At 55.0% G+C, this 26,651-nt stretch overlaps 6 protein-coding genes across 6 annotated transcripts; 5 read left to right on the forward strand and 1 right to left on the reverse strand.

Annotated features, from left to right (window-relative positions):
* Positions 1 to 906: 906 nt before the first annotated feature.
* On the forward strand, positions 907 to 2,925 carry SEC2 (rab guanine nucleotide exchange factor S2; the record flags this gene model as incomplete). Its single annotated transcript, XM_062875395.1, has 1 exon — positions 907 to 2,925. One exon carries the CDS (start codon positions 907 to 909, stop codon positions 2,923 to 2,925), a length of 2,019 nt encoding a protein of 672 aa, XP_062738651.1.
* Positions 2,926 to 4,265: 1,340 nt separating this feature from the next.
* Positions 4,266 to 6,512, reverse strand: QC761_121130 (uncharacterized protein; the record flags this gene model as incomplete). Its single annotated transcript, XM_062875396.1, has 3 exons — positions 5,646 to 6,512; positions 5,157 to 5,588; positions 4,266 to 5,096 (listed from the first exon to the last, which is right to left on the reverse strand). The coding sequence occupies exons 1-3, from the start codon at positions 5,757 to 5,759 to the stop codon at positions 4,266 to 4,268; spliced, it is 1,377 nt and encodes a 458-aa protein (XP_062738652.1). The 5' UTR covers positions 5,760 to 6,512.
* An 89-nt stretch (positions 6,513 to 6,601) lies between these two features.
* Positions 6,602 to 10,444, forward strand: QC761_121140 (uncharacterized protein; the record flags this gene model as incomplete). The annotated part of the gene is made up of 1 exon (XM_062875397.1): positions 6,602 to 10,444. The coding sequence occupies one exon, from the start codon at positions 6,602 to 6,604 to the stop codon at positions 10,442 to 10,444; it is 3,843 nt and encodes a 1,280-aa protein (XP_062738653.1).
* A 2,738-nt stretch (positions 10,445 to 13,182) lies between these two features.
* QC761_121150 (uncharacterized protein) lies at positions 13,183 to 17,253 on the forward strand. The gene is given in 5 exon segments (XM_062875398.1): positions 13,183 to 13,261; positions 13,317 to 14,157; positions 14,168 to 14,736; positions 14,795 to 16,099; positions 16,160 to 17,253. 3 exon segments carry the CDS (start codon positions 14,293 to 14,295, stop codon positions 16,229 to 16,231), a joined length of 1,821 nt encoding a protein of 606 aa, XP_062738654.1. The 5' UTR covers positions 13,183 to 13,261; positions 13,317 to 14,157; positions 14,168 to 14,292; the 3' UTR covers positions 16,232 to 17,253.
* Positions 17,254 to 18,321: 1,068 nt separating this feature from the next.
* On the forward strand, positions 18,322 to 20,475 carry QC761_121160 (uncharacterized protein; the record flags this gene model as incomplete). Its single annotated transcript, XM_062875399.1, has 1 exon — positions 18,322 to 20,475. The coding sequence occupies one exon, from the start codon at positions 18,322 to 18,324 to the stop codon at positions 20,473 to 20,475; it is 2,154 nt and encodes a 717-aa protein (XP_062738655.1).
* A 1,201-nt stretch (positions 20,476 to 21,676) lies between these two features.
* On the forward strand, positions 21,677 to 24,136 carry TAD2 (tRNA(adenine34) deaminase; the record flags this gene model as incomplete). Its single annotated transcript, XM_062875400.1, is given in 5 exon segments — positions 21,677 to 21,981; positions 22,006 to 22,193; positions 22,212 to 22,576; positions 23,018 to 23,855; positions 23,913 to 24,136. The coding sequence occupies 5 exon segments, from the start codon at positions 21,677 to 21,679 to the stop codon at positions 24,134 to 24,136; spliced, it is 1,920 nt and encodes a 639-aa protein (XP_062738656.1).
* Positions 24,137 to 26,651: the final 2,515 nt, after the last annotated feature.

Here is a 26,651-nt window from a genome sequence, read left to right on the forward strand (position 1 = left end):
ACCCTCCTCCATCCAGCACCAAACTGAGCGATATCATCGGACTCGCCCATCCAATCTCGAAAATCCACAAGCGCTTCTGCTCCTTCTTCGCACGTCTGGACTCCGCTCCAAGCAATCCGGCACTGGGCAGGGTCCAATGGGAGCCGAGCTGACCCCTGTCTAGAGGCTGTAAATCTGGGGGCGCTTTTCCTTTTCAGAGTCTTGTGCCCTGCCGTTGCTGCTCTGCACATCTTTGATGCTGCAGGTTATCACCTTCTCTGCCCGCATCCGCTTTCGCTGCCCGGAGACTGCTCCTCCTGCTGCATCTCTAGATTCCTCCTCGTCTTGTTTTGGACACAGCCTGCCTCCCGCCATCGACTACCTGCCTGTTGTCCTGTTCCTTTTTGAGCGCGCTGCTTAGGATACTCAGTTTGTTACTTTTTTTTTCTTTTCTTCTTCTCTGCTTATCGACGCATGCCTCGCCTGACGGTGGCCGTGACCGTCCGACAAAACACCTCAGACATTCATCTCGCTGTCTCACCCGCCGGTAGCAGACGCGATTTCCTTGTGCGGCCCCGAGATTGAGTAACGGAGGAAGCAGCGGCCTTCTTTTGGTGATTCAAGGACCCGCCAGCTTCTGGTGTGGTCCTTCGCCAATCTCCCAAGCTGGATTACAAGTATGTGCACGACAGGGAACGCGCTTCGCTCGATAAACCCCCAACGCTCCTCGCAAGGCGTCACATGGTCGTTACTAACAAGCTGTGGCAAAGCTTCGTTACGGTGGCCGGCTGGTCCTCGCATCAGCCCGTCCAGTCCGTCGGTCGCCCCAAGGTGGCCCACAACAGATCGCTCTCTAGTATCTTGAGAGCCGCCTCGCCGAAGCCTTCGCCGGGCCACGCTAGGGCCAATTCTATTGCCGAATCGTCCATGACCGCCGACATTGCCCGTTCTGTTCCCTCTACGCCCCAGCCGCAGCGACTCTTCTCACCCCAAGAACATGATGACGAGAATGACTTGAGCACCATCCCCGACCCTAGGAGCAGGGCGATGAGCCCTGCAGACCCCGAAACCATGGCCGCCCCCCACCATCCCGATCTCGACCAGGAGGTCGCAACTTTGAGCACCAAGCTCATCAACGCCATCAACCACCAGACGACTTTGGACGATAATCTCTCTGCGACGAGGTTGGAATTGGAAAAGGCCCGCGAGCAGGTTCGGCAGTTGGAAGTCCAGGTGGCCGAGCAGAGGGAGATGCTGGCAGGGGACGTTTGGGTTCGAAGGAAAACCGTCGAGGCCGAAAAGAGCCATCTTCTGGCGCGTGTGGCGGAGGAGAAGCGGGCGCGTGCCGACGTGGAACAGCAGAAAAAGAAGATTGAGCAGGAACTGGAGAACTTGACGGCTGCTCTCTTTGAAGAGGCTAACAAGATGGTTATCTCGGCCAAAGAGGAGGCTCGAAGAGAACAGGAAGTCCTTCAGCGCAAGAATGATCAGCTGAAATCCCAGCTTGCCGACACGGAAGCCATTCTTAGGTCGCAACAGGAACAGCTGGTCCAGCTGAAGAACGTTATGGAGCAGATGACGGCAGCGAATGAGGAGCAGGCTCCCCCTACCTGCCCATCGTCACCGACCTTCAGCAAATTCGAGGACTGCGATGGTCCCGCTACCGTGAACCACCCGCACCACACCCATAGTCAGAGTCTCCCGGCTACGCTTTCGCCGTCATACCCAACCAGCTTCACGCAGCTGCTACACCCGGTCCTTCGCACAGACTTGGCGGCATTCCGGGATTTCAAGGATCTTGTCCAAACATCGAAGCGGCTCTCGTCCCAGCGCACTCCTTCGAATGCTTCAAACTCTGGATTGGTCTCACTTGGGCTCGGTCTCGGGTCTGTGGCGTCCCATGTCACGGCGGGCAACCTGTCCAGTACATCTCTTGCGACCAATGCCACCGCCGGCTCGCCGGCGACCTCGCCGCAGACGCCAAATACCCCCGCTTCCACCGTGAGCACAACCTCTTCTGCCGCCGCGCCTGTCCTGCCCCATTTGAAGGAGACCAAGTTCTACAAGAGGGTCTTGACGGAGGATATCGAGCCGACCCTTCGATTGGACAGCGCGCCTGGCCTTTCTTGGCTCGCTCGCCGGAGCGTATTGACTGCCATGACGGAAGGAACATTGGTTGTTGAGCCCGCGCCGTCCACGACCACTGGCAGATTTGGCAGAATCATGAGACCTGAATTGATCCCATGCTCTCTATGCGGCGAGCAGAGGACTGAAGAGCAGTATCTTCGGACACATCGTTTCCGCACCAGCGAGTCCGACTCGGCACAAAACGCATATCCCCTTTGCAAATACTGTCTTGGTCGGGTTCGGTCCACTTGCGATTTCCTCGGGTTTTTGCGTATTGTGAAGGACGGCCATTGGCGTGCCGAGGACGAGGATGCTGAACGGGCCGCTTGGGAGGAGAGCGTTCGGTTGAGAGATCAGATGTTCTGGAGCCGCATCGGAGGTGGCGTCGTGCCTGGAGGGCATGTTCACCGAGGAGTCTCCAGTGTTGCGCCTAGCATCCGCGGCGAGAGAAGCCCGAGGCCGAGCCACGAAATCTCGGAGAAGTTTGCAGATGTACCCGAGGTTCCCGAACCTGTCGACGCGGCCAAAGAGCTGCCCAAAACGCCTGAGCAGCGCCCCGCAGACGAGACGCTGCCTGTTCCTCAAGCGCCACCTGCGCTTGACAAAGTCGAGGAGGTTGACGACGACAAGACACCACCTGCCGTGGTCGAGGACGACTCCAAAACACCCCCGGCGGCGATCAAGGACGAAAAACCAGCACCCGCAGTGGAAGAGTCTCAGATCCCGCCACCAGCCCTTGATGAGCCTGTCCAGTCCCTCAAGCCGCAACCATCTGTCCAACAAGTCGAGGTTAAGCCTCTGTCTTTGACGATACCCTGATTGGCTGTTCATCTTTGCGAGCATGCCAATCCAGTACATAATTCCCAACCTTGTCGACACAAGTTCCAGCTTCGACAATGGACGACACATACGCACATAGCCCAAAAGCCTGGATTATAGGACATTTAATAATGTATTAATACCGGCTCACGACCTGCTGTTTTTGTTTGGTTTTCCTCTTGGGGACAAACGGCATAGTCATAGATGAGCAGAAGCACATTCGGCGTTCCGGTCATACCATTCATTCGTTTTGTTTTTTCCTGTTTATTTCTATCCGGTCTGGGCTTGGTACTGAGATTTCTTTTGGGGGAAAAGCGACCATTACCATTCCTGGCGTTTTTGGGTCTTTTTGTTTCATCTGGGATTTCCTTGTGTCGGTGTTTCAATTTTTTTCGCTCTCGTTTTTTTTTCGTTTTTTTTTTCTTTTCTTTTTTGTTTTTTTGGCAAAGCAGAATGGAAATCATGGATGGATGATTGTGGTTGTGGGTGGGTAAAGGGGGATAAGAGAGGGGGAAGGGGAGAAGAATCCCTGGATTGTAAGGATACCTAACGAATGGATTGTGGTTTTCTTTTCTTTTTCTTTTTCTGTTGTTCACCTTTATGCTGTTCCTGATTTCCCATACATAGTATTAGTATTATCTGTCTACCTTACCATGGGGATAGGGGGCTGAAGAAAGGAGGGCATCAAGTTTGGATGAAGATATGGTTAGATTCCTATTGAAGATGTTTTTTCTGCTTCCCTTTTGTGACTGTGTAATTAATGTCTTGTGTTATTTGTTTTCGTTTTACACTCTCTTCCTCAGCAAAGCCCAACTCGGGCCAAACCATAGACCTTGAATCTTCCCAATCTCGGGAGTATTACTACTGTCCCTTGAACCAGGAACATGCGCTTCCAGAAGGAGCATGGCCAAGTGCGCAATACTGGAAGGAGAGCTGAGTGTGGAGGTGCGGTGGTGGAAGGCGCCAGGAAGAAGGAACGTGTGGTGGTGATGAAGCGGTAACCTGGTTAGGGGCAAAAGAGGGCCAGAAAATGGTCTCTCGGCAGACATCTTCCTTTTTTGCTTTGAATCATACTTACTCCCGCTCCCGAAGCAGACATGGAATAACAACAACTAGTTCAACATGCTTATGCCTTTACATCCACCACCCAAACAGTTTGCTGCTATATATATATACATATATGCCCAGTCATCCACCCATAACATCCCTCCATTATCCTTTCAAACCAGCAAAACACACATAACAAAGCTTATTCCCGAGAAGAAACGTCAAGAAATGCCCCCCTCTGATACCTTTCCCCCAGCCATAACCCCGGTTCCATCTGTCCGTTTCCCTAACCCTCAAGCAGGCCGGCAATAATTCGCCGGAAAGCTCCCCCTAACCCCCCTCAACTCCCCCACCCACCAATCCTGGTCCGTCTGCGTCTTGGTCACCACCTTGATCCGCTCCCCTTCATCAAAACTCAGATCTCCCCGCCCCTGCCCAGCAAACGGGTACAGCGCCACAACCCACTGCTCCTGCACCAACGCGGGCTTCTTCGGCGGCGGTGGAGGAGGAGGCCGTTTCTTCACCACCAACCCCCCGTTGACCATGATACTTCCCACCGCTGGATTTGGCGAAACAGACCGCTCACGGGCCGGCTTTGAACGATCGATATTCGCTCCGCCGAGGTGAGACGCCGTGGTGAACTCTGTCGGGTTGGCCCACTCCGGTCGGCGGGAGCTGAAAGACGAAGGGGGTGTTGTTGCCGGGGATGGGGAGGGAGAGGGTGGTTTGAGGGCGTGAGATGATGGGATCCGCATGGGGCGGGGTTGGAGGCTGTTGCTGCTGCTGTTGGTGCTGGGGATGAGGCCAGAAGGCGTGCGCCTGTAGCCGTTTGAAGGCGGAGGTTGGGTGTAGCCGCCTTTGTGGCGGATGAAACTGATGTGTTCGATTTGGGATTGGACGGGGCTGCAGGCGGCGTTCCAGACTGCAATCACGTCTTCCATTGGGGGAGCGGGCGAGGGGAAGTTGGAGTCCTCGCAGTAGTTGTGGAGGGTGGTGTAATAGAGGCCCAGAAGCCTGTTCTGGATGAGGACCAGAGCAGCGAGGAGGGGAGGGACGATGCTGAAGGTCGCCTCGACAAGAGGGGGCAGCGTTTGGCGGAGGTGCTCATCTGCAATGTTGAACTCCTAGATGGGAATTAGTCAGGAGAGATCCGAGAGCAACACTTGGCTCTGGGGCAGGCTCACATCAGCCACACGAGACAGCTCATCCTGATGCTTTGCAAGAGATGCATCTTCCTTGGCGTTGCGTCCGGGTTTTCGTTGGAGCTTCAGCGTCTTGTCCTGGACCTTTTCGTAGTCCAGTCTTTTGTTCTCGCGCTTCTTGATCGTCCTGCGAATGGGGGTGATGTAGGACCGCGCATCCGTTGCCGGCCTCAGAATGCGTTCCTCAATGGCCACAATCTCTTGCAACAGCTCTGTCTTGAGGTCGCCATACGTTTCCTTCAAACGGAGAGTGCGTTCTAGCTGTAACTGAGGGGTCGGGGCTGCCTCACGGCCATGGCCATCCGTGGCTCCTACAATGGGATCATACAGGCCCTCGAACTCAACCACCATGTTGTGTTGCGAGTTGATCAGGGAATCCCACGAGTCTCTCCATGCACGAGCATTCTCAATCAGCTACTTCTACTATCAGTCATGATTGCATTGCCGCCATCGCGGATTCGATCAACTTACCGTAGCAAGAACCTTGTCTGCATCCTCATAATCCTTCAGGAGAACAGACACTTTGGCATTGTCGCCGGGGCCCTTGTTCAAGAGCTTGCCAAACTGTCTTTGCATTGACTGCATGATGGCGTTTGGACTTCACCACGGTGCGGATGCCTGGTGAGAATCCGAAAAAGGGGGAAACCAGGTGTTTGTTCGGCCGAGGGGCGGTCGTTTGGGTTGGGGGAGGGGGGCTTCCTGCGCAACACGTAACTTACGCCACACATGCAGTAGCCATGTGTTTGCGGAGGGGGACACAGGAGGTTATCATGAGTCGTCGCCAGGCAGGATGAAAAGAGAAGTAAGTATGCAGAGAAAACCAGCAAAGGGGCCAAAAGGTAATTAATGTAATTTGAGCTGGCCTGTTTGTCGGCTGTAGGGTCTCACAAGCCGCAGAAACGATGGGCAATGGCGCGAAGGCTCATGTTCGTCCCAACACCACTTTTTCGAGGCGCAGCTGTTGCGGAACGGGACTGGCAACGGTCAAAAACAGGGTGAAGAGGACAGAAACCGGCCCAAAAAGGTCAGTGATGGGCGTTGATGAACATTTGAGAAGAAGAGAAGGAGGGGGTTCCAGCCAACTTCCGACACTCGATAGCGAGTATATGCCCAGCACGCCCAGTAACGGGCGGGAGGCTCCTGCACTGCCACGAGAAGTGGACTGCAGTGGGCGAGAGCCCCAAGCAATGGTCCGCTCCCCTGGCGAGCTTTCTTGAAACAGGGCCAACTGGCAACGTCAACTTGTGTGAAAGTCTTACTTTTGCCCGCTGGCCAGCCAATCATGGCTAGGAAAAGCCTAAATAGCGGATATCTGCACAGGCCTTGTGTAGGTTGGTTGGGTGGTCAAAGGGGGGTTGGGGTCACGTGAAGGCGCGCAGCAACGCGACCCCAATGTCCCCGCGCGCGTCAGTCGATTCCGAGTCCAAATGTGCTGTCTACCTGGCAATTTACCAGAACCAGCCTGTCAGTCACCAGTCAAAGGCTATGTGGTAGTAGCGACCCTCTCGACATGCTTTTCGACAATGCCCGCCATCACTTCGTCGGGAGCCAGGCCAGAGCTCGCCGGCGGTGGGAGCAGCGCCCCGGTGTTGGAATTCCTCTGTCTCTTCACCCACGACTTGCAAAGGAAACAAAAACGATGGCAAGATGGACGCCTCAAGTATCATACCTTCAACAAGCGGGTCATGGTGTACGATGACCGGGGAAACTCTGTGGGCGACATGCACTGGCAGCGAGACTGGGACTTTGACGAGGGCGAGGAGATCAAGCTGGATCGGGGAGGGGTCATTGTGCAGGTTCAGGAGTGCGTTGGACGTCAAAACCAGGATTTGACTGATCTGTTGGACAAAAGAGCAAAGGAAAAGGAGGAACGTCAAAGCCGTACGGCGGCGAGGATGGCTCCTGCGGCTTTTGGACTACGCACGCCAGCAATTCCATCAAGGGTATATCCAGCTCAAATTGCCGGTCCCCGATCCCATCACAGGCGTCTTGACCAGGCCCTGACTCCGACGGGCCACCATGGCCGAGCTCTCGTGCCGACTGAATCACCTTTTGAGCAGCGTCAGCGAGACCGGGAGACTCCTGATGCCAACAAGGAGACTTCCTTGGCGAAAAGGAGGAAACACGACGATGCGCCCCCGAGCAAGCTAGGCTACGCCCAGAGTTTGTTTGGTGCTCCCCTCACTCTCTCGGCGGTACCCATGAGCTCAGCCCCTGTCCGGCGGCCTGCGGCATCAGCGACGCGGATGCATTCTGGCCCTGCGTCCTCCCAAGAAAATGATTCACCGGCGGGCGAGCCCGAAGAGCGGGAATCCCACCCGTCAAAGAGGAGAAAACGCGATGACACGCCGCCTAGTAAGATGGGGTATTCCCAGAGTCTGTTTGGCGCCACCCTCAACTTATCAGCTGTCCCTATGAGTTCTGCCCCGGCTCTCCGACGAACTACATCGGTGGCACTCGGGCATACAGAACCACCCTCCTCTCCAGAACGTGGGCCACAGCCACAAGAACCGACCAGTGGGGTCCAGGAGATTCCAGTTAACCCTTCTGTACGAGCTGGTCTTTCACGGTCTACTGTAACAGCGCCTCTCTTGAAGACTCGTTTACCGCCCTTGGGAAGCGCCTCGAAACCTGCAGCAAAAAACGAGGCTGTTAAAGCCCGCGCAAGACAGAGAGATGTTGCGGTTGAGTTTCCGGCGGAGGATACTCGCATGAATTCTGATACCGGGGACAGTGATTTATCTGCGACGAGGAACCGAAACGCAGCGAAATATATCGACAGAGGTCAGATCCGTGGCCAGAAAGTTGCACCAAAGCCGAAAAAGCCACCTCCGGTGGTAATTCTTGATCACGATGATGATGATGATGATGATGATGATGACGATGTGGAGGGCGGAGAGGATGACACGAATCTCCACGACAAGAACCAGGCGCCTATACAGGACAAAGATATTGGAGAAAGTCGCACGCTTCCCAGGAACATGCCCAAACAACGTTCCAAGAAGCCCACGGCCAAGACGCCCTTCACAAATGCAGCCCCTGCCACGAAACAAGCGAGATCATCGAAGAGCACAAGGAACAGCAAAACAAAAAAAGCCCAGGACACTGACTCTAAACTCGGATTCGAAGATGAAAGAGCACCCGAGGGTCTTGGACTTAATATGCCACCTGAAGGGCCAAGGGCACAGTTGCGTATCCAACCACGCCAGAAGCGTGGCCTGCTTGTGTCTGATGAGAAAGGAAACAAGTCCAAAAAGCCCAAAGTACGCCATGCTCAATCCCATGCCGAGTTGGAATACGATGGAGAGCCTTTTGTTCCAAATCCAGCGCCTATGACCATGTCAGAGGAGGACGATTCGTTTGCGTCCTTTGTCGATGCTCCACAAGAGGCACAGACAGTCCCCAAGCCCAAAACACCGCCTCTCCTGCGAGATGTACATAGCTTGGGAGCCAGACACGAGAGCCTGGCAAATTCTCAGGCCAGTAATGAGGAACAGCCATCAAACATTCGGGCCAATGATGACCCATCTCTGGACTCTAACAACACTTTCTCCGTTCCTCCCCCTGCCGCTTCAAAAACCAATATGATGGGAGCCAATGACGAGGGCACTGCAGGCCTTTACGGCGCTGAACGCTCAAGAAAGAGATCACCAGGTCAGCAAAGGACGGCTGATTTGGTCAAAGATACCACCCAGGATCGAGGGAACACCGTTCAACCTCCGGAGTTGCCGCGAGCCCCGACAGGACCGATCGCTGAACCGCAAACCAGCCCCAGGTATCTGCAAGACAAAATGACAGATGAAGAGGACGTCAGCGTGAGGCCTCGAGCTCGTCTACCCAGGAAAAAGGTGACATTGGCACTGGATGAAAGTGACAATGACAGCCTGCCAACTCGCAAAACTAAGAAGCGAATGACAATGGCATTAGACGAAAGCGATGATGAAAGGCCAGCAAGCTGCCAGAGCACCAGGCGAGATATATCGGTATCAGAAGAGAGTGCCGGTGAGAAGAGGCCAATGCGCCGCAGTAACAGACGCACAGCGAAAGCATTTGTTGGAAGCGATAATGAACGCCCGCCCACACGTCAGACCAGGAGCAACACAACAGTAGCAGTTTCGGAAGAGAGCGACAGCGAGGAGCTTCCCCAAGTCCCTGTGGCTCCAAGGCTAGCCAGACTCAGGAAGAGTGTCAAAAGCAGGGAAGTCATTGGCTTCATACCGTCGAGTTCCCCCGTCATGGAGGTGGCTACCGTAGCAGAGCCTCGGCCAGCCCCTATTCCGATTTCTTTTCCAGCTCCTACCCCAGCTCCTCTGCCCTCTTCTTTGCCACCTCTTTCTCCAATTCCCGGTTTGATGGACACACCCCCAGGTCTAGAGGCCAACGACATGAGCTCTCTGGGCTATTCCAATGGCCCGAAGGCTCCCGCGCCAGGAACAGGCATCCCCGAACCAGAGCCCGTAACTGTGCCAGTCGTACAAAGTCTACAAACCAGCAGGGTGTTGCCCCTTTTGCCCGCCTTCGAGTCAACAACAGACGTACCTTCGGCTGTTCGACGGGACAATTTACAACCTACCATCACAAGCCGGGAAACACCGGCCAAGGAGTCTGCCCAAGCTCCCACGCCAGCCCACCTCGAACAATCTATCTGCGATTTCCCGAGTGGCGAGCCCCCGCACCACCACCTCGCTTCTGCTCCGGGGGCAGATAAGGCTGGGCAGTCTGCAGTTGCTCATCAGCAGACGATGCCAACGCTCGACACGAGCTCGACTTTTGTATGGATGCGACCAGTTTCTGCCAAGGGACCGAATTTGATTGCAGAGGAAGCGGAGGGTGTCCCAGGGTCACACGAAGCCGTCAGTCATCAAGAGGTGCATGAGAACCTAATTGCCGTCCCGCGGGATGTTGGGGTTTCTCTGGTTGCATCAAATAACCCCAACGATCAAGCACCGCAGGTTCCACCTGCTGCTCCTACTAGACCGAAAATCGCAAACCCGGCCACTCGCGGCCGTAAGGCTGCCCTCAAGTCACACGCTGCTGGTCAAGTTCCCCAATCTATTCTACCGTTGGAACCTGCCCCTGTACGGCTGACTGTGCGGCCACCTGAGACAGCACGGGCCGGAGCAGCCGCTGGCGGGCGCCCTAGATATAAGATGCAGCTACCGGGCTTTACCTCGGCGAAGGAGACAGCAAAGGACTCTGGGGTGGATGTCGGGCCTTGGAGCAGGGAGGCCCATGACCTCTTCGGGAGTGGCCGACCTTCTGAGGCTTAGGTTGCTGGTTTGCATACTAGGTCTATATTGAGGCTCATGGAGTGTGCAGTGTTTGTTTCTTAGAGTAAGCAGGCCGGCCGGTTGATGTTGAATGGATTCAGGGAGGCCAAACCCTGCGGGCGGATGGAGGCCATATTAGGAGTCAAGTCGTTGTACTGTTTGCTCTGGGTACATGCTCACCGTGGCGCCGCTGCGTTCAATTTGCTGGTCTGATTCGGAGCTTTAGTACTACGTACGAACTGATGTCGAGATGAAGTATTTGTCAACAAAGCATGGACGCATCTTTGCACCACACTGAGCTCAAATGCTGTACACAAACCACCACTGTATCCTGCCGCTGGGATCTGCACTTCACCTCCTACCCGTTGGGGCCGGCAGACAGACACGAGAAAATATACTCCGGTTACCAAATCTTGGGTAGGTAGTTGTACACGAGGTGAACCATCGCACCACGCTCGGGTAATAACTGCCACTACCAGGCACCACGCAAGGGGGCCAGTCAACCAGACGGGCGGTAATGCGCATCCCGGTTGCCTAGGGCCTGCTGTACAACACTGTAGTCTATCGAGTCAAAAGTCATCATGGTACATCTTTCAGCTCGCAGAGGCAAGGCTATTTTGGATGCTTCATGACCCATCCCATCAGAGCGGCAGCTCCCCAAGCCAGCAGTTCCCTCAGAGATCGGTTCCTCACTTTCTTTCCTACCCACTCAGTCCCCGGCAGTGCCTCGTGGTCACTCTTTGTAGGAATTTTGCTCGGACTAACTAATGGACCACCCGGGCCTGTAACTCCTCCAAAACAAAACCCCGAAGTTTCTCCCCAACCGGATGCCGTCCCGTCTAGTTCCCATATTGCCATCCACATGACTCAGCCGCATGTGGTATCGAACGCACAATACGACGCGGATACGGTGGGAGAGGGGGCTGTTCAGCAAACCCCTTTCTGCCCCTTGCCAAGGAAGAGAGACAAGAGAAAGACACGAACAGTACGGTATCTTTGCACTTGTGCCACGCCCTCACTGTCACCAGCTTGTCACGTTGTAAAAGGTCGAGTGACCATGATTCCACACACCACCGCCCACCACCACCACCAAGCATCAGAACCGGCGGCAGATCCCTTACAGACACGTTGCTGGCCGTTTTCTAGACCGGATCCACTCGCCCAAGGCACGTCTTGGGGGGGGGGGAGGGGGGGAGAATAGAACCTGGGGAGACTACTACGACAATGTACAACGGGCATACGTATATACCTAGACACGCATACTTTACACGACTGCAGGGCCCAACCCCAACTACGGTACTCGCCTATTCTCATACCACCTTTTTCCTTGGGTATGATAGGTAGCTGATATCACCCATCAGCCGCACCTCAACAATTGGAGAAGGAAAGACGTACGATCTATCCAGTTTCCAGTTTTCGGTAGGCAATTTCTCTTGGGCCTTCCTTTCTTCCTCCCCACACACACACACACACACACCCACAACTGGACGATGGCCACCTGCGAGCCAAGACAAAGCTCGTACCAAAATACAACATCAGAAGTTCAATTGGAGATTGTCATTGGGGCAAGCAAAAAAAAAAAAAAAAAAAAAAAAGGACCGGATGGGAGGGCCGGACGGGGGCTGGGATCCAATGAGAAATTTGGAAATAACGAGGAAGAGCTTATGAAAGATTTCCATATTTTATTACAACCCGGAAAAATAAGGCCGAGCGAATGAGGTTGTAAAATGAGCGAGGTGGTACAAAGGCACAGACAGAGGGGTGGGGTCTAGACAAAACAAAAACGGGCGAAAAAGATATCTTTTCTTATGCATGCTGGGGAACTGTCGGATGGGATGGGGGTTGGGGGGGGGGGAGGATAGGCAAGGCGTGGTGGTTTGGTAGCAGATGCGAGGGAATGACGAAGCAAAGTGACGGGAGAGATGGGTGTGAGAGACGGGTGTGAGAGATGGGTGTGAGAGATGGGATGAACCAGCCAGAACCAAGAACTTGTTTGACGCACGTCGGGATCAGAATCTTTTCTCTCAAACAACCTTGTAGGGCTGAAGAGAAAGATGAGACCTGGTGAGGTGAGTGGAGGGGTTCCACAGAATGGAAGTGTGGAACAGGGAAGAGGGAAAGCATCAGCGCTAAGCCGTGTGGGGATTAGAAGATAGATGTTTGATGACTTCCTAGAAGGGCAGTTGGATCACAAGATGATTGGGGATGTGATGGGATTACAAAGACGTACGGTCGTGGGCTATTACTAGAGCATCAGAAGATGGATGCGGTCGTCGTGGCATTCATTCCGAGAGGGCAAAACGTCGCGGAGCGAGCTGGGCGATGGTTGAACGAAGAGTTGGGAAGTTGAATGGAAATTCCATTTGGGTTTAGCGTTCCCGAACGCCACTTGGTTGTCGGCCCGCCAGTGGACACAATGGACCGCAGCCTCGCCTTAGTGCAAACAACACGGCTGTCTATGCCTCTCCTAATTGCATTAGCCCAGTAGCACACTTACACAGCACGAACAAAGTGCGGGGGCTCCTCCCCCCATCTCCAGCTCCTCCTCACCCCTCGTCCATTCCCGTCACTTGCCCGGCTCTCGTGGTGCGCGAACTGCTCCCCTCACAGAGCAGCCCGAAAGACTCGTCCGCAACACCCAAAGAAGCACTTTCCACTGCGGCCCTGTCTGGCGGTGAAGAAGAAAGCCGTCGTACGCTCTCACGGCTCCCTCCTCCACGTTCCGGCTCGCCGAGTCTCCGCACAATACAACGGCTACGCCCTTTGGAAGCAGTCGCTTTCAACGGTTTGGCCCGGGTGGATGATGCGGCGTTTCTGGTCTTGTGTTCCCAGTCACCCCCTCCCCTGGCTTACGTGTTGGTTGGAGCTTCAGCTTGTCGCTCTTCCCGTTGGTCTTTAATCACCCTTGAACGCCGCACGTCTACCTTCACCCACCCGGCTCGCCATGGCCCCCTGCCATTACCTAGCTGCTCCGAGTGAGCACAACGGATGGAGGCGGGGTTGGAATGGGTGTGGATGGTGGATTACCTGCGGTGTGGATGATGGTTTTGGGTTGCACTCACTCACTCCATGTCACTAGACACCCCCATCTCCCACCTCGCCGCCCATCGCCCCGTCAGTCTGTCGGCTCTGGGGAACGTTCGTCTGCCATCACGTTTGTGAATCGGAAGGGGAAGGGGGGTGGTGAAGCCTCGCGTGGGTGGGGGGAAGGGGGGTCACCGCTCGGACTCAACGGCGCCGTACACTACACACCTCACACCTCTCAACCATCGAGAACAGCGGCAGGTACGTGATCGGAGTGCGCCATGCTTCCTTTTCTAGGTTGATCACACGAAAGCCCAGAGAAGTCTCTTGCTTGCTTGGTTCGTCAACATCCTGGCTCGAGCATGGATGATATTTAGTTCCGTTAGGTCCCGACTGCTCGGGTCGCCTTCTTTGGTTCGGCATGTTGATCTCAGCGCGCTGTTGCCAGAGCAGAATCAGGCTGTGTGTGCCTTGGGGTGTGGTCTGCCTTGTCTTGCTGGCAGCTACAAGATTCACACCGGCCCGCCGCTTCTTTTTTGACTCTTGCCTACCCCGGGATTTTTGTTTCTCTGCCCTCCATCATCTGTCTTTGTGACCTTTGCAACTGGTTGCGGGGGTGGTGATCGATCCAACCTACAACGTTGTCGTCCGCTATTCTCATTTGTTGCCCCTTTCTTTTGTCATACTATATTATACTATATCGATACAACTTTCCTCCTTTTGCTCGTTGGGTGCTACCTGATACCACAGCCTTGCCTCACCATTTTCACGCCCTCGGCTCGAAACCCGTCACCTTGCCTGCTTCCTCGCCGACGGCTTTCTCGATGTCCCGGCCGCAAAAACGCAAGCTCGCCTCCGGCGTGTCTGAGCCTAGGCCGAAGCGATTCTCGTGGCGAGGCAAGGGTCCAGTCCCTCGGCCTACCCCAAGCGAGGAGACCCAGGCGCTCTACGATCTCTGGCAGCAGGCCGAGCGTGAAGTGAACCTGGCAGACCTGCGGAGGCTGAGCGAGCCACCGACCTTTGTCGGCCATGGCGAGTTTCTCCTCTCACCCTCGCAAGCAACTTCGAGATCTCGTTCCCCTTCCTGCGCCAGCACCACTCACTCGGTCACAAAGGCGATGAATGGTGTCGACCTCAACCAACAAGGATCGAAGTCCAAAAAGAAACGGGCCACGCGTACCAAACCGCTGAGCAAGCCTGCCAAGGCCAAAGCAGCGTTCATACGAAAGCTGGGAGCTTGTGAGGACTGCAGGAAACGACGTGTCGGGGTAAGATTGCTCCACCTTTGTCTGCGTCACTTGGGTTGCCTCTAACCTGGCCTTGCAGTGCACTCGCGAACACTGGGATCTTCATCTTTTCGAGGAAGCATGGAGGGTCCAATACGGACCGTTGCCCGAGGAGGTGGATATCAAGCCTACTCCGCTACCCGAGTTAGGCGTGGAATATTTCAAGACCGAGTTCCAAGTCACCCAGATTCCAACCCCCGAGGTCGCCCCCGCACGACCGCCTCCAGACCCGAGCAACCGGTACCAGGCTCGGTTCAGTGAACTGGATGACCTTGCCGGTGTTGGAGGGCAGGTCGTCTCCGCTGCTGGCGCGCCGCTGGGACCGGTCGATGAGGAGATTGACATCGACAATATGCTGCAGACATTGCAGCATGAGGACCACGAGGAGCCGCCGCTCATCCCTGTCGAGTTTACCGACTTCTTTGACACCGACTTCGATCTGGACTTTGGCGGCGCCGACATTTTTCAACCAGCCCCCGAGACGAGCTTCAACCCCGAGCCCACAGACGATACCTGGCTTGGAGACACAGATTATCAGTGTGTGCCTGTAGGCAAACAGACCTACAACTTTGTCGGACAGCTGCAGTTTGAATGTCTCGGAGCCTCTGCCGCCGAGCATGACGGTGTGGAATTCACTTGTGCGCAACGCTTCAACACGTTAGACTTGCTCATCGAGCACTTCTACAGCGCGCATTATGTCTTTGAGAATCACGAGGAGAGAGGAAGGTGCCTGAGCTGCTTGCTCGACTGGGATCTTACCAGCGCCGAGGAGTTAACCGAGCCTTGCAAGCAGTGTGGCCAGGACCGGCACGAGAAGTGGTACTGGGGATTCATCAGCAAGGGCACACCGCCGAGCTTGACTTCGGGGACCACGTCCGTGAGGGTCGCCAGTCAAGACGGATATGGCTACGGGATGCAGCAGGGAGGGTCGCCGTTTGGGAACCAGTCGACCGATCTCTACGGCCACGGCAGCGGGGGTGGGTATGACTTTGGTGGAGGATTCCTCTTTGGGGACTATGGGGACGGGCGCAATCAGTACTACAAGGCGGCCCAGCACCTGACGAAGCAGCCGTACAAACCCACGATCAACAGAGGCAGCAAAGCGATGCCGGCTTTTGGGTCTGATCCGGCTTCCTCTATCTTCGTTGGATTCTCCCTTCTTTCGGTCATCGCCACACGCCTGTATTTGGCCGTCGGAGCTCCCTATCAGCCAGCCTCTTCATTGACGGTGTCGAGCCTAAGTTGGTGGGCGGCTTTCGTCCCAGAGTTGTCGGTTGCTTGCATCGGTGCCGGGTTGGTAGCGATGTGGCTGTTTCGACATGTTGTTCAGTATCGGGAGGATTCGGTATGTCCTTGCCCCTTCTTGTCTCTGGTTGCCGCGATGGATTGCTAATGTAAATGACAGTTGTATGCTGCCCTGAGTATGGCCAGAGCGGAGGCTCTTGAGGGTTCCGTGAGAGCTGCAGTTGCTGCTTAAAAGACTTTGGGTGCGTTTTTCTTCTGTCTGGGCTTACACGGTAGATTACTATGACGCAAGTCAGAATTTTTGGTTTTGGTTTTTGGATACATCTCCCACGCTTCTTGTGTTTCCTATCCCCTTCCTTTCCTTTACTCGACACATGGTGACTCGAGTATCGGGTGGTGGGTTTCGATACTTTCGGCCATTTCTTTTCTTCCTAATTCTCGTTGCAATGTTTCTTTCCATGTACTGGCTTCTTAATGTCATAGATAGAACCATCGGAGGACAACTGCGGGTTTTGGAGGAGGAAAATGTGTATTCAGCGACATTGGGTGGAATACTGCTTTTTGTACTGGCGAGTCATGGGTGATGAGGTAGGTGATGAGGTGATGAGGTGATGAGGTGGTGAGGTGATGATGAGGTGATGACGCTTGCGACTTCTTTTTCTTGGAGAACACATGGAGTATGACGGGCGAGATGACTTTACAACCTACCCTTATATATACCGCTTTCTTCTCAACCTCTGTCGGCGCCTACACGGATGTTTCCAATTCTACCTCGCATTTCTGCCCCTATCAATATCGCATCATGCCTACTGCCTACAGATCGTTTCATGCCAGTAACTCCAAGTATGGGTAAATTCCGCCTGTCACATTGCTTAACCGAAAGAGAGCGAGGCTTGTTTGTGTGACCTTGCAGGAGTAGCGGTTGGGATCGAAAACTTGAACACTGCCACGCAACTGCGAGATTGCATTGGACAGGAACCGACAGCCGGCAGAAAGACGGTGGAAGGTGCATCACAACCACCTCATCGGTTCAAAGTGCGGGGAAGGAAAAGAGTCATGGAGCTGGAGATGTGAGACAGGTTTGTTGACCTTTGGACGGCGCCTTTGAGAGCTTTGAGTCAACCTGATCGAATGCAGGTGGTCGGGTGTGTGAAAAGGGGAGAGGAGGAGGAGTGAACAGAGAGAGCAAAGGGGCTGTTTCTTGGCCGGTGTGTTTTCGGCTGGCTGGCCTGGGCTGGAAGGATACGGCCTCCTGGGGAGGTGGGTGCAGAGGCGGGGCCGCACCATTCCGTGTGAAGGCGCTCGCTCGCCGTGAAGTGCAACCATGCAAGCCACCCCGGTACGGGAGAGGGTACCGGGTGGGAGAGGAATATTTTGTAGAACTTGGAGGATTGGAAGCGAGGACGGGGTGGTGAGGACGGGGGAGATATAGGAGGGATGGGGGCCAGAGTGGTTTCACGGTAGATTGGAGTGACGATGCCAGGTTTCAGATGACCTTTTTCAGGTGGTGGAAGAAGCTTCTTGGGGGATTTTGCCACTGTAAAGGTTCGCCATGGCCATCTGGTGATGCTCCGCAAAGATGAAGCTGGGACAGAAATAAGATCGGACACCAAGTATACGGCCCCACTCCAAGATTGAACCACGCTAGTCCTAATTCGACTCGCCGAAAGACTGGGGGATCAACCTTCGCTGCGCCTTGATGACTGGTCTTGTTGTTGGAATTCAAGCAGTGAAATATCGGCCTGACTCCTTCGGACGAAGCTCTTGTCTCTTCTCTTCTTTTTTTTTTCTCTCTACCGGTACCTGGAGGCTCGAAATAGTGTTGCTCAATTGCTTCCCAGCACTTTGTTTGCACTTTGCACTGCCCGCCGCGGATACGCTTCACAGTCAGTTCAAACAAGCCTTACCCACCGGCAGCCGGCACTTCATCCCCCTGTCGTCTTTTGCTCTCTCTTGTTGCTTGCACCACACACCAATCAACCAGAGCTTCACAATTCCCATCACCCGGATTGTAAGCACCACAATCCGCAACCAAGTTGGCAACACACAGACCTCAGCTTCAAGTCCACCAACACCCCCTGTGGACGAAAACATCTTCCATCCCACACCACCACCACCACCACCACCACCACCACCACCACCACACCCACACCCACACTTCGAAATCACATCACACTTTGATCCCGACATCACACCTTGTCAAACACGCTGGTAACCAATCCCAGCCCGAGACTCCTGACATATCTCCACACCAACCTGCATCCTCAACTCGTCACGGGGTTGCGTTTTGACACAGTACGTACAACGCAACCGTTCAACGCGATGGCCAACATGGCCCAGAACGGCCCGGCCGGGACAGCCTTCCATGGCTTCTCGGTCTACCAGCCGGCTCTAGGGGCGGCCCTCCAGTGGCTGCCCCAGGTCGGAACCCCTGAGCTCGATGCGATGATCCACGCTTTCCTTCCAGGCCCTGCGTCCATCAAGGACAAGAGAGCGCACATCTCGATGGACTTCTTCGAGTATGCTCGCCAGACCGGAGAGACCATCAAGTTCTACCCCGTCCCCGCCACCTCCTCCTTCTCCCCTGCCGTCACCGCCTCCCCCGTCGGCTCCGCCATCTACGACTCCGGCTACGCGTCCGGCTACGACACTTCCCCCGTCACCTCTGACCAGGGCTGGACTCAGTCGCCCGTCTCCTTTGCTCCCGTCGCCTCCTTTGAGGAGTTCACTCCTGCCTCGACCTCCAAGAAGGCCACTGCTTCCCGCCAGCACACCATTGACTTCTCCAGCCACCCGGGAATGCGGATCATGACCAAGGACGGCAGGGACGTCACCAACTCGGCTTCTCGCGGATGCAAGACCAAGGAGCAGCGCGACCATGCTCACCTGATGAGAATCATCAAGGCATGCGATTCCTGCCGCAAGAAGAAGGTCCGCTGCGACCCTAGCCACAGGAAGCGCTCTGCTTCTCAAGCCTCCACTTCCCCATCCGAGCAGAAGAAGTCTGCAAAGAAGGCCAGGAAGTCCGAGCAGCAGCCTTCTGTGCCAACTGACCAGCTCGTTGCCGGCGCTTTCGCGGCGGCGCCCGAGACCGCCACCTCCCTCCCGGTAGCGTTCGATGCTGACCTGGAGAACCTCTGGAACGACTTCATTGTGGAGCAGGACCCTGTCGTTCTCCCTACCGACTTCACCTTCAACGACCCTCTCTTCGACGCTTTCACCGACTCCCGGAGCTTCCACAACCCCAGCTCTGGCTCCTCCTCCGCCACTTCGCCTTCGCAAGTATTCACTCCTTTCACTCCGGCACCCGCCACTCTCCTTGTGGATGCACCGGAGAACCTTCTTCCTTACATGAACCCTGGCGTCGACCTTGGAACCAGCTATGTCGACTTCAACCTCTACTCACCCGCGTCCAGCTACTATGATGAGGATCCCATCTTCCAGCAGACTGATGTTGGCAGCCGACACGCTGCCGCCTCGTCCAGCGCCGAATGCGGTGGCCCGTCCTATCAACAGCAGCAGCAGGTTCGTCCGGGCTCAAGCCACAACCTGGTCCTAGCGGATCAGAACAGCTCTGATTATTACTACGAATCTGAGCGCCACTCTGAGCCGGTACAGCATGTTCCTGAAGCCCTACGCGCAGATCACCGCTCCTCCTCCGCCGCCGGCACTGAGGTCTACCTGCAAGCAGTTCAACAGACCTTATACACCGGCCGGGATGACAGCACGGTTGCCCACAACATCCAGTCGTCGGTTAGTCCGGGCACATCCACCGGAGCCAGGAGGGCAAGTTCACCATCATCATCACCATCACCATCACCATCACCCTCACCGGCACCCCTGCTACGCACGACTGCGATGAACACGGGCACTGTTCTCCAGTCAGGCGTACCTGGGCACTCTGTCGCCATAACACCGATTGCCACCACAACAAGCACGGCTGCCACCGATGGCCGATGCTGTGTGGAGGAAGTTGTGGGTGGCAGCTACGGCGGCGTATCTGCCGACCTTGGAATGCAACCAAAGTCTGGCAAACAAAGCTGTGTCAAGCAGTGCTTCGATGGGGTAAAGGCGGTATTGGCGACGATGATGGTCGCAAACTCCCCGACACGACGTCAACCTGCCGTGAAGGACGTTGCCCAGGAAGGCTTTCAGCCATCCACGGCGCGTCTTTCTCAGCTTGTCGTGCTCGGTCTTGTTTCGATACTCTGCGCGTCTTATGGGACGCATCCTGGGGGTCAAGTCGACAGCCTCGCCAACATACTGAGCATCATGACTCTATCTTTGGGCTACATAGCACTGTGGTGTTGTGGAGTCCCGGGGACGACCTCGGTCGCCTCGAAACGCTTGCAAATACCAATGGCCAAGATCCAGGCCCTCGGCTCTGCCTCTCAGGGGGTTCAGTCGAGGGCGTCTCAACGGGGGAGAACACTCCTCCGATCGATTGGCTACGCCAGATCATCCATCATGGTGTAGCACCATGGGTGGTCTGGTGGATGTTGCTGCAGGTGTGGGAAAAAAAGATATGAGGACGTAGTGATGTTTTTGCATGTTGACATTAGCGAGCGCATTTGTTTGGTTTGGCATATGATACCCAGGGTTTGGTTTTACAACGGATTTCGGAACATGTCGGTCGTCCATTTCCTCGACGTCGTTTGGGAATGGATGGCTAGGTGGACTGCGGAGATGCCTCGTACTGATGATGATGGGAGCGATGCTCTGTCTTCTGCTATTGGCGTGATTGCTATTTCGCTGGATTCCGTTCGGGATAGTGTTAGCTAGTACAGGGAGTGTTGGCTCTCTTTTTTATTTTTTTTCAGACTTGACAATAGAGGCCCCCTCTGCAGGCCATCGAAATTAAAAACGAAAAAAAAAAAAAAAAAAAAAACAAAAACAAATTCATAGGTTCCTTTGCTGTGATGTGATGTGACATGATGTTGGGGGATAGCTATTCATGTTTAAAGAATGACCAGAAAAAACAAGATGAGACAGACTTGGGAGAGCAGACATATCCAAGCCTGTCTCAAGGCATCATCTGGTGAATAGGAGACAGTGGCCTTCTGGAGGTCAACAGAAGCAAACAGCAGTCGTCCGTATGGGTATGCAACAAAGCGAGCCTCTATGCAAACAAACGTTGGGGAGAGAAACCGTGGCGTGCATGTACCGGGGTACCTGGCGAGCGCAGTAGGCCCAGTCATTTTTTTGCCGCGACCCACAGGAAATTGCTGCACAGGAACACACAAAGTGGGCCCGAGATGTTGTTCACTCGGTTTTCACTCCTCACCATGTCTGGCCCCTGTCGGACCATTCCATGTTCCCATACTGCCTTGTCCAGCCTGTATGAGGCGGAAAGCCCTCCAGTGACGCCAACTGCCCTCCAGACAAGGGGCTTTCTTTCTACCTGGGCCGATCCCGTGTCCGCTCTAGAGGAAGGAGAGAAGGAAGGCGAGAACACCGCAGACGCATCCTGCGAGTGCATCGTTCCTCTCAAAGAATAGCCCTTGCCGGCTCCTCAGCATTAGTACCTACTCACCAGCACACCGTCGTTTACCGGAACCGCCTTCCTGTTTCCCTGACATTCTGGTCTTTCAAGGCGGGTGTGTGCCAGCCCAGGCCAGGCCGTGACTGCAAACCTGTCTTGTGAATAGAAAAAGGGCCCACGTATCCGAGAGCAAAAATGGCAGTCACTCTGTTCCAAGCCCTTTCGGCCACTGGCCTCAAAGCCTTTGCCTTTTTGCAGGCTCTCCTATGGTTCCCCGCCGGCGTCTTTCGACAGGCACTCGCACTTCTTTCGGCAGCGGCATCATCCCCCCACCGGCCGAGCTCGCCAACTCTTCCCCGTACCTCTGCTCCTGCTGCCGGCTCTCTTGGAAATTGCAACAACACTGCCGACAACGACCAAGCCGACCTTCATGCCAACCAAGATAGCGACGCCGACAACACCGACTTGACAATGGCTGGGGACTCCTCCTCCTCCTCCTCCTCCTCCTCCTCTGCCTCCTCGCGGCAGCAGCAGCAGCAGACGTTGTCGAAGAATGCACCTCTCCCCAAGGTCGTCCCGGCCATGCCAAGGTTCGGCCCGGCCTCGATGAAGGAGAACGCCCCCGCGGCTTCTGCTGCCAGCCCTGCCGTTACGACCAGCAACCCGGCCGACGAGGTCGCCAACGGCGTTTCCCGCTTGAGCCTCCAAGAGGGTGGTGGTGGTGCTGCTGCTGCTGCTGCTGGCAACCGTGTTCTTTCGGCTTCGGATGGAAATGCTGGTGCTGGCTCGACCGCGGCTCCCGCCGAGAATGGCGGCACTGCGACTCTGAGCAAGGGAAATTTTGTTCAGTCCAACGGCGGTCTACCTGACATCTTCGGCGGCGGCGACGAGGCGCTGGCCACTCAGGAGGTGACCCGCGCTCCTGCTGTCCCGTTGACTCACAGCATCTCGCAGACTAGTAAGCTGAAGGAGATGCCGCCGCCTACGATTCAATTCGGTGACGAGACGCTGCACATTCTGGAGAAGGAAGAGACACCTGAGCAGGCTGCTGAGAGGGCTGTTCACAGTGGGTTCATGAGGGAGGCGTTGGATATGGTAGGTTTCAAATTTCCCGTTTATTTTTTTTTTTTTTTCGTCTTTTGTTTTCCACCCAAGAGGGGTGGTTGTTGAGAGTTTGTGAGCTATGGTCAGATGAAATTCCGGGCATGCGGACAGTCAGACATCAGGCCCGACTTGTTGGATTGGCTCTCTACTCGCAGGCACCTGTTGTCCCCTCCCCCTGCCACCGAACCTCTCGTTTTGGAAAGATGGATTTCCGGAATGAGATATGTTAGGCTGCTCTTTTTGTTGTTTCATTTACACAAGGCTTCGGGATCCCCTCCATTAGTCTGGTTACACGACTTTTGGCTCGCATCAGACTTGCTGCTGTCGGCTGCATCGGTCTTCGGCATGTCCTACCTTGACACGCTCAGCCTCTTCACTCACCCGTATCACCGACATGGCTTGACCATCGCTTGCTAACATGGTCCACCGCAGGCCCGACTTGCCCTCCGAACAAACGAAACACCGGTTGGCTGCGTGCTCGTGCACAACGGACGTGTCATCGCCCGGGGCATGAACGCAACCAATGTCAGCCGTAACGGCACCCGTCACGCCGAGCTCATGGCCATCTGTGCCCTGTTGTCCTTCGCATCCGAGGCCGACACCGAACCTGCCCGTCCTGCCAAGGCCATCGTCCCTCTCGGCGACAAGACCAACTCCCAGCAGCCGGAAGTCGACGAGGAAGATGCTCTCTGGGGTGACGTTGACCCCCGTGATGGGCATCTCTTTCCCTACGGCCAGAAACTTCACCCGGCTCCGCGTGTTGATCCCTCGGTCATCCAGGAATCTATTCTCTACGTCACGGTTGAACCCTGCGTCATGTGCGCGAGCCTGCTGAGGCAGCTCAAGATCAAGAAGGTTTATTTTGGAGCGGTCAACGACAAGTTCGGTGGGACGGGGGGTGTTTTCCGGATCCACAAGAACTCGCCTCACTCGATGGCGAGCGCGCCGCCTTCGCCCGCGCCGAGGAATGGGAAGGGACTTGCGAGACCGGTGCTGGAGCGGAGGCCGGTGTCGAGTGCCGACGTCACGACCGACGCGGCGAAGGCTGGAGGAGCGCCTGTGATGGCAGGACAAGAAAGTCGGGAGGTTTTGAGTCCTGACGAAGAGGTGAAGGGGGGTCCGGACAATAGTGTGCTCGACCCGATTGACACGTCGCATTTGCCGGGGGACGGGGGCAATGTCGAGCGCGGGTACGAGGCCGAGGGGGGGTGGGGGAGGGATGAGGCTGTCACGCTGCTGAGGCAGTTTTATGTGCAGGAGAATAATCGAGGTATGTTTTCTCTGGGGAGGACCGCAAAGAGGGTTGATGCTGACAGGGACAAAACAGCTCCTGTCCCGAGAAAGAAGGAAGGCAGGGCTGCGAGGTTGGCGGCTATGATGGAGAGGGATGGCCATGCTGGGGGACCTATGATCGACCCCAACTCTACGGCTCCTCCGCCAGGTGACTGCAATGGTGGGGCTGAGACGCCCGAAGCTGTGGGGACGCCGATCATGGAGACTTGTCCTCTGGCTGGGGATGAGAATAAGGAGAATGAGGTTATCACGGCTTGAGGGGTTGTGATGATAGCATGAATTGACGGGAGTGTGGATGCAGTGTAAGAATATGCGGAGGGAGGACGGATGCATTACTTTGGAGTTTAAAAATGAAAATCATCATGAGGGCATTTGGTATTTGGGGACGGGACAGGAAGGTGTTGGGTGGATAGGAACATTGGGGGGAGGGAAGCATTTTCACACATGGTTATTTGTTCGTTTGTTTGTCTGTTTGTTTGTTGGTGCTGACCTTTAGATTAGCCAAGCACTCGCAGATGTCCCTAGATTTATTTCTGCCTCACGGCTTGTTTGGGAATGCATTAGGGTTTTGAGATGATGGTTCTGTGTTGACCCAAAAGATGATTGAAGTGACCGCCCTTCCCTTGCCTTTGCAAATACAAATGTCTGAGGTAGGGGTAAGTGGCTGTCATGTTTTGAGTTTTGGGGTTGTGATACTTGGTGATGATCGAGGACTCGTGGTCACGAGCCTGGCTGCCCACACTTGGAGGAGATGAAGTTGAAGCAACCCCAGTTCACACCCACATGATCCAAGCCGTGACCAATTTCATGTTGGGGTAACCAACCAGACGGGAAGGAAATCAATGTATTCCCCCCTCATCTCCAACGAGCTAGCTGCCCCCTGCTCCCCCCCCTTTCCCCTACCAAGATGCTTGCAAGCCTGCATTGCATATATATATGTAGGCAAACACGACCCGAGCTAGTTTTGAGCTTGGCGAATGAGAGGTTGAGCCTTATCAGCTCGGGGGGGGGGAAGCCCAGACTGACAACCACCCCCCTCCCTCCCACTCCCTCTAGGATTCTTTTGGACCCTTTTTCTCCATTTTTTGGGAAGCAGGAAAGAGTTAGTTGAGCTTGCAACAATTGTCAGAATTGGGATAGGAAATCGCCGAGGGGGGCAAAACAAAGGAGCATTGTGTGTCGGATCCCCCGTCGTCGTCGTCGTCGTCGTCGTCGTCGGGGGCTTCTCACTCTCCTCAGAATGGGGGATTTTTTTTTTTTTTTTTTTTTTTTTGGTCCCGTGTCAAAAGCAACTGAACTGTATTTGGGGGGAAGCTCTTCGCCCGATTTCAATTCAGGGTGATCGTGCGCACTCTGCAGACGTCAAATGTCAAGAGAGCCGAGCCTAGCTGTCTCTGTCTCTGTCTCTGTCTGTCTCTGTCTGTCTGTCTCTGTCTCTGTCTCTGTCTCTGTCTCTGTCTGTCTGTCTCTGTCTGTCTGTCTGTCTATATCTAACGCCATCATCAAATCATCATCATCATCATCATCATCATCATCATCATCGAGGCACAGGACCGGGAAGTGGGATGCAACAGGGAGCCAGCCCCGGAACATTTGGGGGTCGGGGGGGTCGGGGCAAGCCGCTGTAGATCCTTGGCGGTTGATAGGAGGTCAGCGAAGGGCGAATGGGAGGGGGGGCCGGGGGTTTTTTGGGTGTCGCATCTCGCCGACGGGCTTTACCTGGCTTGGACTTTTTTGTGTGGAAAATTTTGATATCAATCTTTTTATCAAAGATTCGATCATTCATGTTTGAACGACAAAAACAAACAATCTTTTGGGGGGGGGGTGGGGGGGGGGTGGTTTATTATTTTTTTTGTACGACTCGAAGGAAGGAAAGCGAAGATCTCTCGGCATTTTGTGTATTGAACGCAGGTCTCGGCATTGAGTGTTTTGTGCTCCGCCCCGGTGGAAAGCGGGAATTCCGGGAAAAAAAAGAAGGCCGGGTGGTCCCGGTTTTTGCGGGTTGACGGCCGGGATGGATTTGCCCGGTTGGTCGGGGCCAGCAAGCACGTGTGTTGGGAAGAAGAAAAAAAATAAAAAAAAAACGGTGGTTTTGTACTCGACCGGTCGAGAGACATGTTACGGGCATGAGATGAAACGGGTTTGGATGTTTGGCTGTTTTCGCAGTACCGCCCTGTTTGGGTGGTCAAATACGGCAGCAGCCGGTGATAAGGTTGTGGTGAGACGGTGAGAGGGTGAGATGGTGAGATGGTGAGATAGATGATATGGTGAGATAGATGATATGGTGAGATAGATGATGGTGGGGGGGGCCAGCTCCGGAGGAGGAGCGAGAGACTCGGGACTCCAGGTGTGGAAATCGTTGTCTCTCTCCCCGCAATGTCATCACGACACAAGGGCTGTCTTGTCGCAGTCCTCGTTCAATGCCAAACCACTTCAACAACGAAGACATGCAAGAGAAGCTTTGGAGCTCTTGGCCTAACCCGCTAGGTCCCGTTTTAGGACGCTCGCCCGGCCGAGGCACCGTTTATCTTGGCCGCCGCCTCCCCAAAGATAGGCGTTCCCCGCTTTCGCCTTCTGGCACTACCGCACATCAGGAATGAGGCCCACAGACAGGATCAGGCCGTTCATCCGTCTTCGTACGGGTCGTTGCCACCCAATGACGGACGGCCTGTTACTTGATAGGAAAACTTAATTGTATCCCTAGAGTGCTCCCGGATCGGATGACCGTGTTCGTAGCGCCGCCGTCATCGCAAAGTCTCAAGAGATAGATGTG

Source organism: Podospora bellae-mahoneyi, assembly GCF_035222275.1.
Source record: "Podospora bellae-mahoneyi strain CBS 112042 chromosome 1 map unlocalized CBS112042p_1, whole genome shotgun sequence".
NCBI classification, from domain to species: Eukaryota; Fungi; Ascomycota; class Sordariomycetes; order Sordariales; family Podosporaceae; genus Podospora; species Podospora bellae-mahoneyi.

What these genes read in the sequence shown, in the direction of transcription:
- QC761_121150 (XM_062875398.1), top strand. Translation starts at nt 14,293, where the DNA reads ATGTCCCGGCCGCAAAAACGCAAGCTCGCCTCCGGCGTGTCTGAGCCT. An exon ending in GCAGGAAACGACGTGTCGGG is followed by an intron (nt 14,737 to 14,794) that starts GTAAGATTGCTC and finishes CTGGCCTTGCAG; the next exon opens with TGCACTCGCGAACACTGGGA. An exon ending in TTCAGTATCGGGAGGATTCG is followed by an intron (nt 16,100 to 16,159) that starts GTATGTCCTTGC and finishes TGTAAATGACAG; the next exon opens with TTGTATGCTGCCCTGAGTAT.